The sequence below is a fragment of the Leopardus geoffroyi genome, chromosome D1, assembly GCF_018350155.1.
Source record: "Leopardus geoffroyi isolate Oge1 chromosome D1, O.geoffroyi_Oge1_pat1.0, whole genome shotgun sequence".
Classification (NCBI taxonomy): Eukaryota; Metazoa; Chordata; class Mammalia; order Carnivora; family Felidae; genus Leopardus; species Leopardus geoffroyi.
The window spans coordinates 56,066,792-56,085,556 of NC_059329.1; the positions used below are offsets into that span (position 1 = coordinate 56,066,792).

At 41.4% G+C, this 18,765-nt stretch overlaps 1 protein-coding gene across 4 annotated transcripts in view; it reads right to left on the reverse strand.

Moving 5' to 3' along the window:
* Positions 1–18,765, reverse strand: part of UVRAG (UV radiation resistance associated) — a 297,841-nt gene that overhangs the window by 24,032 nt on the left and 255,044 nt on the right. For all 4 annotated transcript variants that reach the window (XM_045483965.1, XM_045483963.1, XM_045483962.1 and 1 more), the window contains exon 14: positions 7,816–7,907. In XM_045483965.1, coding sequence (XP_045339921.1) covers positions 7,816–7,907 — 92 coding nt within the window. The remainder of the gene's footprint in view (positions 1–7,815; positions 7,908–18,765) is intronic.

The window sequence follows — 18,765 nt, forward strand, 5'->3', positions numbered from 1 at the left end:
AGGCTCTTCTAGGCAGTGGGAACTTGTCTGAGTAAAGAACTGAGGTCAGAAATGAGCGTGGTCTATCTGGAGGTCAGGGGAGAAGGGGTGAGAGAACAGAGGAGAGACATAGTCTGTCCCGGGACCTGAAGGCCGGGGCCCCATCACACAGCCCGTTCACAACAACCACAGCACATAATCTCTCCAACTCGGTTTGCAACTTATCGTCTTACTGGCAGGCGTCAAGTAGCAGCTTCCATCGACATTCTTCCCCGACCGTAATTCAGCACTCGCATCAGCTGAGCGTGTGCATGTCAATTTGAACCTTGGACTTGGCAGTCGGTAGCAAAAGTAAGACGGTATGTTTAAATGGCATGCTGGTGGCTTTTAACCAAAATACTCAAGAGCACAACCTGTGACTTGAACGTCTACTTTTCAAAGTTGTGTTGCTTGGCAGTTACAATGGGGTTGGTGATCTGAGGATGAGAAAATTGCGGCTCCTTTTGGTAAGACCTAGCATAATGCACTCAGACTGTGCTCCACCTAACCCTCTCATGAGGAAAACACGTCAGTTTTAGGATGAAGCAGGTAGCTGCTTTTGATATTAGATCAGAATCCTGTAACGCGGAAGAGAAAAATCACGTCACCCAGGAAATTTTCATAACGTTGTCTTTTTAAAAAACAAACAAACAAGCCGTCACACGGCTTTGAAGCCTACCATGAGGAGGGAGTCAGCGGCCTCACCGACCCTCCTCCGCCAGTTTGGAATCCTCGACACCAAAAGCGCACACAGCAAATCTGCTTCCGCAGGGACCAGTCTGTGAATGGTAACAACCGCACAGAAAATGGAAGTGTTTTCTTTTACAAAAGATGTAAGAGGCTCCCTCGGGAGTGTGAGTTTTTTTACCCTCTGCCCTAAGGAGCACAGGCCTGGGAGGGAAGTCCTCAGTCCACGGTCGCTCTCAGAAATTCTCAGATTTCCTCAGAGGCTAAAAGTGCTCGCTCCAGCTTTGTTTGCATTTGTAACTTCCAGGCTGGCTTCCTGTGGTGGTTTTTGCTTGGAATTATTCGGTAGCGCTCATGTGGTGGTACTTCGGATCTACCTTGTAGCCCATTCTTCATGACAGCACCATAAAAGGGTACCTGCTACTCATTCAGCGTTAATGTGAATGTTGGCACAGAGGGGCACTGCAGAAATGTGTGAGTTTAGGGCTCAACGGGTTCACTACATCAGTGCCAGGAGACCCAGATTCTAGTTTTATTGCTATAAGTTCATGGGTCAACCACGTTTGGAAAGTCATTTATTTTCTCTGTACCTTAGAAGTGAGAATCGCTGGAAATGTCAGTGTTTTAGGAGGGGAAGGGCAGGCGGGTTGCAATGTGGAAGCATTTCTATATGAACATCTCTCTCTAACGAGATCTCAGAAGAAAGGAATCCAATCTCTCAAGTTCCAGTAATTTGTTGCCATTTTGTTTTTCATTTTAAGTATTTACATTTTTTCTTTTTCTTTTTCTAATGTTTTTATTTATTTTTGAGACAGAGAGAGAGAGACAGAGCATGAGCAGAGGAGGGGCAGAGAGAGAGGGAGACACAGAATCCGAAGCAGGCTCCAGGCTCCGAGCTGTCAGCACAGAGCCCGACGCGGAGCTCGAACTCACGGACCGCGAGATCATGACCTGAGCCAAAGTCGGACACCCAACCGACTGAGACACCCAGGCGCCCCAAGTATTTACATTTTTTCTAATTTTGTATTTGTAGTTTTGTATTCTTTTTCTTGAAAAGGGTTCCCAAATTATATAAGCTCTCTGTTCCTAATGTGAGCATGTATGACAGCCAAGGTGGTCTGTCCTTTGCCGATAAAGCTACTGTGCCTTTTCTAAGACTGTCCCCTCCACATGAGGGGGTAGATGAGAACGGTGGTAGAAGGAAGAGGAGCAGCGGGTCAGAAAAGAACTTGTTCATGTAACAAGACAGGCCAGACAGCGACCGTCTGTGAGAGGAGGGGAGAGTGGTGTCAGAGGAGGCAGTGGGGAGGCAGGGGGCAGGAAGACCACGGAAAAGAGCCTGAATTTTATTTTAGCCACTGAGAGCAGGGAGGAATTAAGATACAGCTGAAATGTAAAAAGGCCACTCTGGCTACTGTGGGGAATGAAGAGAGGCAGGACAAGAGTGAAGTTAGGGAGAAAAACTGGACTGGTGCAGTGTCGGGCAAGAGAAGGTGGTGCCCTGGACTGGGGTGGTCGTAGTAGACACGGGGGGCAGTGGTCGGATTCGATATACACTTTGCAGGGAGAGATGACAGGGTCTGCTGATGAATCAGACTAGATCTGGTGCGAGGGGAATCAAGGATCATGCCCTGATGTGAGCATTTGCTGACAGGAAGAGAGACGAAGGGCACTTATAGGTATGTCCAGGCTGAGGCGCCTGTGATGCTCTACAGGGGGTTGCGGTGGGGGGGGGGGGGGGGGTGTCAAGTCGATCTCTGGCTACACACAGTTGTCAGGAGAGAGTCTGGATGAAAATGTAACTCTGGGGGTCATATGTGCATAGACGATTTTCAAAGCTGAGGGAATGGATGAGATCACATGAGAAGAGAGTAGAGAGAAAAAAAGAGAGGAAGACCTAAGATGGGGCCACGGAGTGCTCCATTTTTAACGATCAAGTAGAGGAGGAGGAACATGACAATCAGAGAAAGAGCAGCTGAAGGGAGGAAAACCAGGGGAGGGTAGTTAGCGTCGAGGAAGCCAAGAAAAGAGAAAGCTTCAAGCAAGGCTAAATGCCAGTCACGGAACAGCATAAGGACAGAAAAGTGACCTTTCTGTAACACAGAGTTCGGCAGATATCTACCTAGATAAAAGGAGTTTCCGTCTACCGACTGCCCTGGAGATCAGACTAGAGTGAGTTCATGAGGAATTGGAAACATAGAACATATATGGACCCATAATCACTAAATCAGTAGTTAAAAATCTGCACCCTCCTCTCTCAACAAAGGTTTTTGCTAAGTTCTATCAGACCTTCGCCGTATAGATGATTTTTTTACCTTATATAAACTGTTCCAGAGAATACAAAAGAAGGGAAAGATCCTTCATTTATTTTATAAGGCTATTAAAACCTTGTTACCCAATCAGACAAGGATTATTCTGTGAGAAAGAAAAATTCTAGGCTAGCCTCACCTCAGTTCACAGAGGTAGACATTCTAAAAATTAGCAAAATGAGTGTAACAAATATAGGAAAAAATAATACATGACGACCAGATAGAGTACATCCCAGCAGGCAAAGATGGCTTAACATTAGAAAACGCATTAACACTAATTAACACAAGGAGAACAAATATAGTGTTATCTCAATAGATTCAGAATAAGCATTTGATAAAATTAAAAACACACACTCAGTACACACACACAAACACACAATAGAATACTATTTGGCCATAAAAAAGAACGAAATCTTGCCATTTGCAATGAGGTAGACGCAGCTAGAATATATTACACTAAGCGAAATAAGTCAGAGGAAAACAAATACCATATGATTTCACTCACATGTGGAATTTAAGAAACAAAACAAATGCACGAAGGAAAAATAAGAGAGACAAACCAAGAAACACTTTTTTTTTAAGTTTATCTATTTCGAGAGAGAGAGAGAGAGCGAGCACGTGAGCAAGGGAGGGGCAGAGACAGAGGGAGAGACAGAATCCCAAGCAGGCTCTGGGCTGTCAGCACAGAGCCTGAAGCGGAGTTCAATCGAGCTCAGTCTCGTGAACTGCAAGATCATGACCTGAGCTGAAATCAAAAGTCAGACACTTAACTGACTAAGCCACCCAGGCGCCCTTGAAACACCCTCAACCATAAGAGAACAAACTGATGGTCACCAGAAGGGAGGTGAGAGGAGGATGGGTGAAACAGGTGATGGGGATTGTCAGACAATAAAAAAATGAGAACAAAACCCCCAAACCACATACCTTCGTGATTAAAAAAACAACTCTTAGTTGCGCTAGGAATAGAGAGAAACTTCCTTTCGCAAATAAAGGCTATCTATCCAAACGTGCAATAAATACAGTACTTAATGGTGAAAAGTTAGAAGCATTCTCTGTAAAGTCAGGAATAAGACAAGAGTATTCACTGTCACTGTTCCTCTTCCATAATAAAATGGAAGCCAAGAAAAAGCAACATAAGTAAAAACTGGAAGGAAGAAACAATGCCGTCATTCACTAAAACACTGATTGTATACATAGAAAATCTAAGAGAATCTAAGACAAACTACTAGAATTAATGTTACCAAGGTTGCTGTACACACTCTCAAAATATAAAAATCAGTGGTATTCCTGTGTATTAGCCACAAAAAAGTTAGATGCTATAATGAAAAATTTATAATTGCAACCAAAGTGGTAAGCTACCTAATAAAAGATGTATAAGATCTTACGAAGAAAATTTTAAACCTTCATTGAGGTATTTTTAAAAAACAGAAAGGGTGGCGGGGGGCTCCTGGGTGGCTCAGTCAGTTAACTGTCTGACTTCGGCTCAGGTCATGATCTCGTGGTTCATGAGTTTGAGCCCCACATCGGGTTCTGTGCCGACTGCTCAGAGCCTGGAGCCTGCTTTAGATTCTGTGTCTCCCTCTCTTTCTGTTCCTCCCCTGCTCACACACTCTCTCTCTCTCTCAAAAATAAAGATTAAAAAAAAAACAGGAAGGGGCGCCTGGGTGGCTCAGTCAGCTGGGCACCCAACTTTGGCTTGGGTCATTCATGGTCTCGACGTTTGTGGGTTCGAGCCCCGCACTGGGCTCTCTGCTGTCAGCGTGGAGCTGACTTCAGATCCTCTGCCCTTCCCCTGCTCATGCGCGCACTCTCTCTCTCTCTCAAAAATAATAAAGAAACATTTCAAAAAAAAAAAGGAAAGAAAACATATGAAGAGATACCAAGTTCACAGTAAGGAAGATTTGGTATCATAGTATCAAATCATGCAAATACAATTCTTAAGAAAAACCAAAAGTTTTGAAGAACTGTAAGTAGGAGCCTCACCCTATCAGATATCAAGAAAGTTGGGGGTATCTTCCTTTTCCCTTGCTATGAAGGAACATGATTTAGGTGTAGCACTTCTGGCCTCTCTCCATTCTCTCTCTCTTCGAGGAGAAGGGCCTTTTCTGATGGGTGAATTTAGAGGGAAAAGTAAAACTTGGGTACTCTTGGCTTAGCCCCATCTGGTTTCCTATAGGAGTCTGTGACTGCTCTCTGCAGAGTGGTCAAGGGCCTGCCTCTGTGAGGAAAGCCTGGGGTTCTCCAGTTCACGATGCAACTGTGAGGGGAAGTTTTATTTTGAGTGATGAGAGGGGCGCCTGGGTGGCTCAGTCGGTTAAGCGTCCGACTTCGGCTCAGGTCATGACCTCGCGGTCCGTGAGTTCAAGCCCTGCGTTGGGCTCTGTGCTGACAGCTCAGAGCCTGGAGCCTGCTTCAGATTCTGTGTCTCCCACTCTCTCTGACCCTCCCCCATTCATGCTCTGTCTCTCTGTCTCAAAAATAAATAAACGTTAAAAAATTTTTTTTTTTTAAATTGAGTGATGGGGGCGCCTGGGTGGCTCAGTTGGTTAAGCTTCCGATTTCAGCTCAGGTCATGATCTCACAGTTTGTGGGTTTGAGCCCCGCATCGGGCTCAGTGCTGACAGCTTGGAGCCTGGAGCCTGCTTCTGATTCTGTGTTTCCCTCTCTCTCCCCCGCTTGTGCTGTGTTGCCCCTCCCCCGCTTGTGCTCTCTGTCTCTCTGTCTCTCTCTCAAAAATAAACATTGAGTGATGTTTTTGCAAACCCTTTTTATTTTAGATCTGAATCCACATTTTCCAAAAGGCTTTTTCAGTAATGAAACTGACATTTTGACTTCTATTACTCTGTCTTTTGTATATCCCCTCTAAAGTGGCTCCACATATCAGGGGGAGGAAGGATGCTTTTTATTGGGTATCCTCAAACCTCAACATGACTTAAAGACATTACATCTTGTCATAGTTAAAAATGTGGTATTAGCCCACAGATAGACAAATAAAACAAAGGAGCAGAATTGGGAGCCTGGAAACAGATTCATGTATATAAATAAACCTGGCACATGAAAGAAATGGCATTAACAAACAGTGGACAAAAGACAGACTCTTCAATAAATAATACTGGGACAATTTGCTGGCTGTACTGAGCAAGATTCATTTAGTGATTAGTCAGGTAGTATTGTGGGTTGCTTCTTTTAAAAAAAACTTATTTTAGGGGGGCACCTGGGAGGCTCAGTTGGTTAAGCATCCAGCTCTTGGTTTCAGTTCAGGTCATGATCTCACAGTTTTGTGAGTTCGAGCCCTGGATCGGGCTCTGTGCTGACAGTGCAGAGCCTGCTTGAGATTTTCTGTAACCCCCTCTCGCTGCCCCTCCCCCCTTTCTCAAAATAAATATATAAACTTAAAAAATAAAAAAAAAAATTAAAAAATTACCTTAGGTTATTTATCATTTGCATTGTGAAACCTTTCATGAATTACGTATCTTGTTTCCAACTAGATCACAGATTCTTTGAGTGTAGGGCTTGAACCTTACGCTTCCTGTCAACTCTCCAGAGCACCTATCACAGAACTTTACACAGAGACAACACTAAGTAAATGTCTGCTGGCTCTCGTTATTTACATTAAGACTCAATTCCTATTCCTAATGCCTCAGGGCACATGGGTCCATATCAGTACCAAGCTTTTATACAATATTTTGATATTCTAAGTAGAATTCTTTAAACAATTGTTCATTTGCTTAACAGGGGTCCTATCTAAGATCAGACATCCAGAACTTGCACTTTGAGGATCACATAGGACAAAAATAAAAGATGTCAGAGTAAAGGTCAGTTAAAGACGTCGCTTTCTCATTACTCTCAAGGCCTATCCTTCTGGCACAGAAGAAAATGAAACCAATCTTACACCTTCCTCCCTACAGATAGTTTTTCTGTCTCACCACACACTGGTGAGATGAGCAGGGCAGGGATTACAGATGAGGAAATTAAGTTTCAGAGAGGTTAAACTTCAAGTTCACCCGGCAGGCTGGAGAAAGAAGTGGGAAGAGAAGCCAGTGCTCTTTAGAAGAAACTATACTGCTCCCAGCTCTGTAGCTCTTAAGGCTTGATTTCCATTTACGTGATTTTGTAAGTTCCTGCCCATCATCCAAGAATTCAAACTTCAAGAATGACTAAATGGCTGGAGCCAACAGCTCTCCATGTAAGTCAGGTGAATCAAGCTAATGTCTTCTTTGCAACAGAATTTCCCTCTCCCCTTCTCTTTGTAAAAGAGTTCTGTCTGTCCCGTCAAGACATTTTTAAACAGCAACTTGCCCTTATGGTCCGACAGGCACTGACATCAAATATAAGAAACATTTTGGCATGGGCCTCCTGGTCTTAGACTGGGTCCATCAAGCTGACCTATTTGTTGTCTGCTTTCTTCCCTTAACTCTCATAGCCACTGATCCTGAAGCTCATGCTGTCGTTATGTCCTCCGCTGGCTCTTCGAAGAAGCCCCAGGGGCTCCTTGTCTCCCTTTTGTGGATCACACTGGCTGTCCCCCAGTCTCTGCCTCAGCAATACGCTCAAGGACTCCTCACCCAGCCAACCTCCCAGTGTTCAAACAGTACCCCCTCGAACCTGCGCCCTTCCAGAGGGTGCCTCACTCCACTAAGCCAGATTGGGGTGTAGACACACACACGTACAATGGCTGCCTTTCCTTTCCTTCAGGTATCTTAGCAAAGAAAGCACGTGTGGAGCGATGAGGAAGCCAGGAAAGTTTCTCCGATTATTATCCACGTTCCAGGTTCTGGGTGTCAGAGATAAAGGTACTCACCACCTGACCATTAGTCCATGCTCCATGAAGTTTTTCAGGTTAGGGAGGGTTTGCCTCAAGTCTGGAGTCCCTAGTCCATGTTGATATCTTAGCTGCAAAGGTGGAAAAACAGAATTAAAAGAAATTCTGGCAGATACTAGGCAATGCTTCCCAAACATGATCCATTCACTAAGTTTTTTCTTCTTTTGAACTCTCAGAGAGGAAATGTAAATGTACGATTCCAATATTGTTGACCATACTTTCAAGATGGTATTTATTTATTTATTTAAAAAAATTTTTTTAACGTTTTATTTATTTTTGAGACAGAGAGACAGAGCATGAACGGGGGAGGGTCAGAGAGAGAGGAAGTCACAGCATCGGAAGCAGGCTCCAGGTTCTGAGCCATCAGCCCAGAGCCCGACGCGGGGCTCAAACTCACGAACTGCGAGATCGTGACCTGAGCTGAAGTCAGACGCCCAACCGACTGAGCCACCCAGGCGCCCCCAGGATGGTATTTAAAAGGTAGCCTCTTCCTCTCCTGCTTCCTTGCCTCCTAAAGTTAGAGAAGACAAGGAATGGCCACGTATGGAATTAGCACATTTCAAAGAGCCCTACAGGGTTTGCTGACATTAACTCCAGGGACACATACTGCAAAACCAGTATTTGGTTTTCGATACTGAAGGCTGGCAGTAGATACTCTGGGCACATTCAGCCCTTCTTTCCCTGACCTTCCCCTTTGTATAGCCAAGGGCAATGTCGTGCTCATCTCTAATTTCCAACAGTGTCTGACAGTGCTAGGGTTCGGTTAACGCTTATTAAACAAATAAATAGCAAGCCACTTTTGATAGAAGCTGTGCTCTGTTTTTCTCTCATTCCTAACTTTCCTCTTGTCCAGAACCAGGACTTACAGCTGTAGAGCTGGTATGAGGAAACTATGGCCTGTGGATGGATCTGGTCTTAGTTTTACTTATTTCTGCTAGAGTTGATTTTCTAAAATTAGGTCCTTCTATGTACCTTGGGTAACTTGCTAATGGTTTTCATCTGTCTATTCCTTGCCTTCTCTAACTCTGTCTCTGACTACCTCTTGCTTCTTTAACTGGTCATAACAGCGATCTAAATATATGTGCATATTCATACACGTGCGCGCGCGCTCTCTCTCTCTCTCTCTCTCTCTCTCACACACACACACACACACACACAACATTAAATACACAATAAATGGGGGCGCCTGGGTGGCTGAGTCGGTTAAGCGTCCGACTTTGGCTCAGGTCATGATCTCGAGGTCCATGAGTTCGAGCCCTGTGTCAGGCTCTGTGATAACAGCTCAGAGACTGAAGCCTGTTTCAGATTCTGTGTCTCCCTCTTTCTCTCTCCTCCCCTGCTCATGCTCTCTCTCTTCTCAAAAATAAAAAAATGTTAAAAACAATACACGATAGGGGCGCCTGGGTGGCTCAGTTGGTTGGGTGTCCGACTTCGGCTCAGGTCATGATCTCGCAGTCCGTGAGTTCGAGCCCCGTGTTGGGCTCTGTGCTGACAGCTCAGAGCCTGGAGCCTGTTTCAGATTCTGTGTCTCCCTCTCTCTCTGACCTTCCCCCATTCATGCTCTGTCTCTCTCTGTCTCAAAAATGAATAAACGTTAAAAAAAATACACAACAAATGTACAAGGCCCTGTGGAAATGTATTTTTCAAATGATGTGATATGTATGAAGAAAGTACTTTGTAAGCTGTATACTGGTGTACTAACATGAAAGATAATCGGTCTTGAAGTTTTACTTTTCCAGCACCTAAATTTAAAAGTGGCTAAGCCAAACTTCTAAATATTTTCCTCTCTTAAAAAATAAAACCACTACTAGGGCTACTGCCTGGCTCAGTCAGTAGAGCATGCGACTCTCGATCTCGGGGTTGTGAGTTCGAGCCCCACATTGGATGGAGAGATTACTTAAAAGATAAAAAAAAAATCTTAAAAAAAGAAACAAACAAACAATAAAACCGCTACCAATAACAACAACAAAATCAAACCTTTCTTTTGTTTGTATCTACTACTTAACTGATTTTTTTACTTAAGTGTGAATGACACTAACAGAGTTTACTCTCACTACCCTGAACCGCTAAAGGAAAACCCCCAAGCCTAACCAGATCTCTCGAATGGTCTGAATATACACAAAAAATAAGGAAGTATAAACAGAGAATGTTAAAACTCAAAGGTATTTTGAATATTATTTAAGGCAATCCTTTTCTTTTGCAGATGGGGAAACTGAAGCCCAGAAAGGGGAAATAAATTCTCCAGGACCGCATGTTTTCATAGCAGAAATACTATTAGCTAGAGCCTCGTTCTCACAACCATGCTATTCCACCATCCACCCCAAAGTCTGAGAAGAAAATTGGTTGAAATACTTGAGAAGACAAAGGGAAAATATTCTTTTCCTTTTCCAAAGCTAGCTTGGTGACCTAAATCACCTCCTGAGATTTGTTGACCTTGAATTATAAGATCTACTCCATATTAAATGACATCATTTCTTATATTAGTATAAAAGCATTTTTTCCATACATTGATAAAAGTAAAATGGCTGATATCCCAATGTGACATTCCTGAATTCATTGTTTCAATAAAAAAGTGAAATTGTTTACACATGGCATGGAAATTTCACCTGTGATTCATACTGAAAAATATTAAATATCAAAAAAAAAAAAAAAAAACCACACACACACACACACACCCATACTGAAATAACACTAAGCTATGTGTCCCTGAGCCAGTACATAGTCAATTGCCTGCTGTAGGCTCCACAATGGAAGGTGGGTGTTGAATTCTTTTCACAGACCACAACAAAACTTTTTCTTCAAGTCTGATTTCAACCAAAAAAGGAAAATGTGGGAATTCTAAGCCTCTACCCAGGTCTTAACCCTGCATTTGCTGTATAGCATTATCATTTTTTAACCACAGAATCCTAGGACATTATATCTTAAAGAGACCCTGGAGACCATTTTTCCAACCTCCTTCCTTTCATAAGTGAAGAAACTAAGGCTCAGTAAGGCAAGTGTCCTGTCCAAGGTCACAGCTGATCAGGGACCAAGCCAAGGCTGGATTTAAATTTTTTTTTTTTAATTTTTTAAATCCAAGTATAATTAACATACTTGTTATGTTAATTACATTCAACATTCAACATTTGTGCATTCTACATTCATTTTTCCGATTCAACAATTCTATACGTTATTCGGGTGCTCACCACAATAAGTGTACTGTTAATCCCCATCACCTATTTTTACCCATCCCCCAGCCACCTTCCCTCTGGCAACCACCAGTTAATGTTCTCTGTTTCTCTGTATTTCAGTCTGTTTTTGTCTCTTTTTGCTTTGTTCATTTGTTTCTAAAATTCCAAGTATGAGTGAAATCATATGGTATTTGTCTTTCTCTGACTGACTTATTTCCTTTAGGTCCATCCATGTTGTTGTATATGGCAAGATCTCTCCTTTTTATGGCTGAGTACTATTCCTGTGTGTGTGTGTGTGTGTGTGTGTGTGTGTGTCTCACATCTTACATTCCATTGTGTGTATGTGTATACTGCTTTCCTATCTTGGCTATTGTAAATAATGCTGCAATAAACATTGGACGCATATAACTTTTTGAATTAGTATTTTTGTTTTCTTTGGGTAATACCCAGTAGTGGAGCTGGATCATATGGTAGTTCTGTTTTTAATTTTTTGAGAAACCTCCATACTGTTTTCCACAGTGGCTGCACCAGTTTGAATTCCCTCCACCAGTGCATGCGGGTTCCTTTTTCTCCACATCCTTGTCAACACTTGCTGTTTCTTGGTTTTTGATTTTACAAGGCTAGAGTTTCTTTTCTTTTTTTGGCTAGAATTTCTTCAAACAAAATTTTTTAAGGTTTATTTATTTTTGAGAGAGAGAGAGAGAGAGAGCGGAAGCAGGGGAGGGGCAGAGAGAGAGGGAGACACAGAATCCAAAGCAGGCTCCAGGCTCTGAGCTGTCAGCACAGAGCTCAACACGGGCCTCAAACCCATGAACCGCGCGTGAGCCAAAGTCAGATGCTTAACTGATTGAGCCACCCAGGTGCCCCTTGGCTATGATTTCTTAATAACAACTCCAAATTCTTTCTACCATGTCACCCTTTTAATTTTCAACATATAAAACCAAAAAAATTCACACATAATACATATATATATATATTAAAATTTAAAAATAAAGTACATGTACTGTTTAGTAAGTCTAAAGTGCATAAGGCTTATAATGAAAAAGCAAATTCTTTGCTCTTCAGTAACAACTTCTTCACCTTCATATTTCTAAATAGTGTGATTATATTAATTTTCCTATTATTTCCTATTCTTCCCAGTTTTAAACATCATCTACTGTGTTCCTACTATGAAAAATGAAAATTTAGCTTTTATATTACTCTTCCCTTACACAAACATTTTATCCCCTGATCCATACATCACCTATGACTTTCTCGTAAAGAATGTGAGGATTTAACTCTCTACCCTCCCAAACATACTTCTCTTCACCCTTAAGATATTAAATATCACAATTTTTGTTAGATCAATATTTAGTGCTTACCTTATTATATATGCAGAAATACTTTTCACTGCTAAGCCATGTAAGAACATACTATTCCTTTTTTGTACTTTTTTGGGTTTGCTTTTCCTAAACTGATAATTGCCATTTTTCCTAGTTGTTGGGTACCTATCTTGAAGACAGTGTTAATTGTTGAGTACTTATATACTTATCACTAGATCCCCTCTAAACTAGAACAAAACCTTAAAATTCTTCTCAGTCTGATTAAATATACCACATAACCTACCAGGTCCATTTCCCCCTTGGAAGCACCCCTCTTCTCTGTTCCATTCTGAACTTGCTGCTCTCAGGGCCTTCTCCACTGCTCCCTTCTCAGAACTTTCCTTCCCCATCATCTCTTCTGTGTCAAAGCTGTTGTTTTAGATCTCATGACTTCTCTCTTGGTTTACTGCCTCATCATGGTAGTGCATATCCTATAACAGTTTTCTGGGAAAGGGGAGCATGGGAGGCATCTTTTTTGACACCTTGAATATTTAAAGGTGTCACTTGAATGATAGTTTGTCTGGGTATAGAATTCAAGGCTGAAATAATTTCCCTTCAAAATTTCTAAAATAATGTTTCACTGCCATTTATTTTTTTTTATTTAAAAAATTTTTTTTAATTATTATGTTTATTTATTTTGAGAGAGAGACAGAGTACGAGTGGGGGAGGGGCAGAGAGAGAGGGAAACACAGAATCCAAAGCAGGCTCCAGGCTCTGAGCTGTCAGCACAGAGCCCGATGTGGGGCTCGAACTCACAAACCACGAGATCATGACCTGAGTCGAAGTTGGGCACTCAACCGACTGAGCCACCCAGGCGTGCCCTGTTTCACTGCCATTTAACTGTGCATATGGGAACTGAGAAACCTGGTAACATTCTGATTCTTGATCCTTTGTATGTGAGTTGATTCTTCTTTCTGGATGTTTTTGGGATTTTATTCTTTAACCCCAGTATTTTAAAAGTTCACAGTGCTAAGCCTCTGTTTTGGTGTTTTTCATTCATTGTGCTGGGCACATTGTGAGGCCTTTCAATATGAAAACTGTTATCCCCTAATTCTTCTTTTCTTCTTCTCCTTCTCCTCCTCCTCCTCCTTCTTCTTCTTTTCTTCTTCTTCTTATTGTTATTAGCAGCAGTAGTATTTTGTCATCTCCTCTTTCCCTACTTTCTGTTACTTCTGGGTTTCTTTCTTCTTCCTCCTTTTTCTTTTAGGTTTGAAAAAACATTCACGGCATTATGAATGAGACTGTAAAAGCTCATCAGATAGTCTATGCAGTGCTTGCTGACTGGGGGGGGGGGGTTCACTGTAGAGCGAGTGAGGATTGAAACCTAGCCCTTTCTGTGGGGCACACGTCAATCCCAGTAGTTCTCATTGCTGGGACTATATTTCTCCAGAGGGAATCCTCCAATCTTCTGCCTAGGAATATAATCTAGATCCCATTCTGAGAGTAGGAAAAAGCGGTTGGGGGAATTCAGTGTTGGTATGTTGGACTTTAACTGAATCCCCTTGTTTTCGGTAAGGCATCTTATTTCTTGACCCTGTGTACCGGGCAGTTCGGAGCTCAGAGCTTCTCTGGTTCAATTTTTTCAGAAAGTAAACCTCCAATCTCCCACTGGGGTGTGTGCAGGGGTAATTGCTTGGCTATGAAGTGTGGATGAAGTGAACTGGCAATCTTATTTCTCTTTCTATAGAATTTCAAGCAATTCTCCTGTTTTTTAGACCTATTCCTTATTCTACACTCTATGAGGTACTTCATACCTCCAAATCCCAAGTCCTTCTGGAGGCCGATGGCTTGAATTACATGGTTACTTGAAGGCTCTAGGCTTCCTTTTTCTCCATTCTGCCAACTCAGTTTATCACTCATTTATTTGTTTGCATTTTTCTAAAATTTTGTTGACTATCACTCACTCTCGTCTCTTCTGTTCTCTTCAACCCCGTGAGTTTGCAAGTTTAAATTATTTTATCTAGTGCCACTAATAAATAGCATTTCATTGGGGAGCTGACATAAATGAGTATGACATAAATGAGTAAATTCAATTTGTTTATCATGCAGTCCCCTACATACATAACAGCTTTTTCATACTGGCTAACAACCTTCCGGACAGCCTTTTACAGAGTACTCAATAGAGCTCTATTTCCTGTCTCTAAGTCTCTCTCTAGGCATCTTCCATCTGGCCATATTCTCTTCTTTATCTTTATGTATTTTGGGAGAGAGAGAGAGAGAGAGAGAGAGAGAGAGAGAGAAGGGAAGGGGCAGAGAGAGGGAGAGGGAGAATCCCAAGCAGGCTCTGCACTGTCAGCACAGAGCCCAACACGGGGCTCCATTTCAGGAATGCGGAGATGAAGATCTGAGCTGAATACTTAACTGACTGAGCCATCCAGGTGCCCCCATCTGGCAATATTCCATCTGTTCTCAAGGTGTGGATACAAGTTCCATTTCCTGTAGGTAGCTTTCTCTGACTCCTCCAGGATAAGGGAACATTTTACACCACTCCCCAAATGCCTTCCCGCACCAAGTTTGCATGTGCTGTCTTTGGAAAGCCTTAACTAACTGAGTAGGTACTTGATAAATATTTGTTAATTAGTAAGTGAGATCAATGCTGTGGGGAGGGAATGAGAGGCATCATGACGCACTGCAATGAGCTTCGATGCAAAAGATCTGGATGTGAATAACAGTGCTGTCAGTTACTAGTTGTTTGACTTTGGGTAAGTCATTCACTTCTCTGAGGAGTTTCAGCTTCTTTACTTATAAAATGGGAAATGTTACCTCTCTTGCAGAGCTGTTGTGAAGTTTAAATAAGATAAAGTGTACAGAGCACCCCAAACAATATGTGGTACATAATAAGTGCTCAATAAACTATACTTATTACCATTATAATACATATATACTCCATATATTATCATCATCAGAGCATCTACTACTAGGCTGGGCATAAAACTGGTGCCCAAAGATGGCTTATCACTTAACTAATTAAAATGAGTGTCAGAAAAGGGGGGGAGGGGAGTTCAACTCAAAGGAAAAAAAATCTTAAGTACACTGTTCACTTTTTTACATGGCAATTTTTACTAATTTACTAAGCTTCTGACTGCAAGCACTCTAAAGAGGCAGTAATGAACACGATACATGTCAATATCTTTAAAATAATTGCACAGTGAAATGGAAAGACATGATGTGGGTGGTCAGAAGATCTGGGTGACTGAGCTCTACTGTATGATCATCAGCAAGTGCCTCCCTGCTCTGGCTAGCCAAATAATTTTCAAAATTTTTTTTTTTTTCTGTAGCTCTAGAATCCTTTGTTCAAATGAAATATTATGTAGAAGCCCAAAGCGTAAAGCAAATAAGGAACTCCTCTAACTAAGGGAAGTGGTGGAATAGAATTAGAGCTCAGACAGGCATTCCCATCTTGCAGGTTAAACAAACGCTCCTGAGCTACATCATCTCGATGAGCCTTTCAAAGTTCTGTGAGTCCACTTTCAATGCTCTAACATTACAGGTTTGCACCACATATATAAGGATTCTGATATAAAAATATGGTTTGCACAGCACACATTCACAGTGTGAGAGAGGAAAGAACATCAGCCCAGTCAGCCCCATTTCTGACTTTGCCCACTTCTGATGGTATCTGAAGTCAAACTTGGCGAAAAGGGTGTCAAACCTTTATGTGTTCACTTGAGGGGTAGGTTTTGATGGAAGAGCCTACAGAAGATACCTTTCTGAACACCTCAGGGGAAGTATATGAAAATAGAAGGGGTAGGATGGGGTTCAGTCTTATATACTATACTATGTCAGGTAGAGCTGACCCACTATTAAAATGTACATACTTTAGGAAAGAAATATATCTAAATTTTTATTAAGTAATTCCTTAACAAGTTAACTGTGGTGATGCATTAGCAGAAACAGAAAAAAAAAAAAAAAAAAAAAAAAAAGAAGTGAGGCCAAGGAGGAAAAGACAAAGGACAGGGAAAGGGGAGAAAGAACTACATTTACTAAGTTCCTACATATTCTATTCTTTCATTCAACAAGTATTTATTTAGTGTCCACCAGGGTAGGCCCTGTAAATCAGCTCTGTCTCTGGAATGACAGGCCTGGACTCACAGTCTGTTCTCACCACATAATATATGAAATCTTGAACGAGTCACATAACCAATCTGTGCCTTGGCTGTAGAACATGAGCAACACTCCAGAGGCGGCTCTGAAGGTTAGGTTCAAAGACTGAAGTTCTCTTTTCTCTAAAAAAAATCTTATTTCACATTCCTCAAAACCTGCCCTCACCAAGTACTATCAATACCACACTTCCCTAAAGAGCTCCTTCTGCTCTCACTTCTGATTGGGGAAGGTTGGGGGGGGGGGGGTGCCAAGAAACCCAGGCAAATAAAATATTGCTTTGGGTCTGTCTAACTGCCTCAAATTAGTCTCTGAAATAAACACCTTTTGTAACAACTTCCTACTTAACCACCACCCAAAGAGTCTAAGCAGTTTTTAAGTGGAATTTTGGTTTCAATTAGCTTGAATTTCGGCTTTACTTTGATTGGTTTAGAACTCCACAGGAGCAATTAAACTTTTGTGCAACTCTATCGTAGGCTAGTAGGTGAAAACTACACATAAATGATAAATGAGATGGGAAGTGGGAAGAAGAACGTTCAGTGGTTTCCCTGAAAAAATGAACAAATGCTATTGTCTATTAGCAAAAGAAAATCCCCATACAAACCAGGAAGATCTGGCTTTATAGTTACTGAAACAAGTTAAAGGAAAGAAAACAAGAGCACAGAATACATTTAGACCTCAGCAGACAATTATAACCATGTCAATTCCACTAAAGTATCTTTCCTTATCTTCCTCTCCCACACCATCTTCTTGTATAAAAATACAATTTGGTTTCATCCAAATCACTGTGAGTTTCACCAAATTAGATCAACTATGATGTTAGAGCCTTTGTAGTTGAAATTGACTAGTTCCTACAGCTTGATGAATGGTACTACTCCACTGAAGGAGTAAGACCATTTGCAGCTCCGTAGATCATATTTTAAAATAAAGTGTGATTGTACTTCTAAGAAATAAATGCTGAGCTCTTATACTCAGTGAGCATCTGCTTATTGAGCTAAGAGAGCTAATTTAATATCAAAGTACTCAATTTTGTTTTTATTTTTTAAACACACAATTTTTCCAGGCCAAGAAAGACTCCAGGGGTTCAGGAATCATTTTGTCATTTAGGTTTTGGCAGGAGAAATTCAGTTTAGACAACAGACACATGCACATGCATGCGCACGTGCACACACAGACACACACACACACACACACTCTTCCAAACTATATTCATCTACACAAGGCCACTTACTGCGTGGCTTATTAGTTCCATATGGGACTTGAGCTAAGCTGCATGATATGTTTGATACAAACCGTCTGTTACCGTGAGGGAATGTGGATTAATACAATGCTTCAATAAAGGTTACTAAAAGATCAACACTTTCGTGATGGGATTACAATGAATTTGACTACAAAGAGAACTGGTCTACAGGAATTGAAAAAATAAGAAATTAAAAACGTACATATGCATCAAAGACTTAACTTTGGAGTTTTGGCTTCTGTAGTCAAAAATAAATCTCTATTGGACTAGTTACCAATATTTCAATTCATTTTTAAATGCTAAGGTTTCACTGACATGAAAAGAACTAGATTAAGAGCTTTAAAAAAAGGGCACCACCATGTCAAAAATAAAATCTGCTTTCTTAGAAGAAACAACTCTTTCAAAGATATGGAAAAGCTACTTAAGGAATATTTAATATGAGCAATAATATTGTTTCTTACAGTGAGTCATTGCAATATATACCTCTAAGGAAAAGTATAAAAACCTGATTATGGGCCTCTAGTTGCAAGAATAGCCTAAGTACTTTTCCATCCCTGTCTACAAACCATGCCAGTTCTTTTCCAAAATAGATATGTTATAATGTAAACACTGGACACAGCTGACCTCAGACCTCAGAAAAGCCTGAAAGTCAGGTCTAAAAGCTTGAAAGTCTAAGAAATGGCAATGTTTCTTCTATTCCTCCTCCCAGTTATACTACCAACTACTCTTAGAGTCATGGGATTCATATTAGAGCTGAATGGCACCTTTGAGAGCATCAGCCCACCTGCCTCATTGACCCTGTACGGTTAAGTGCAAGGTTACGTGGCCTAAGGTTGAACAGATTGAGTCCAGGGAGCAGAAAACGTTTGCTGAGTTCTAACCACAGGCTCTTTTCTTTACATCACTTGTTGTATTTCTGAAGCATAGGTTATATCTGAGCCAAACTTATCATTGTAAAATCTGTCATATCAAAAACACTTCAATTAAGATGGTCCTTTGCTTCAGCATCTTATGTTTGCCAGAAACTAACTAGAAGCCCTGTTAAACTGACGCAACT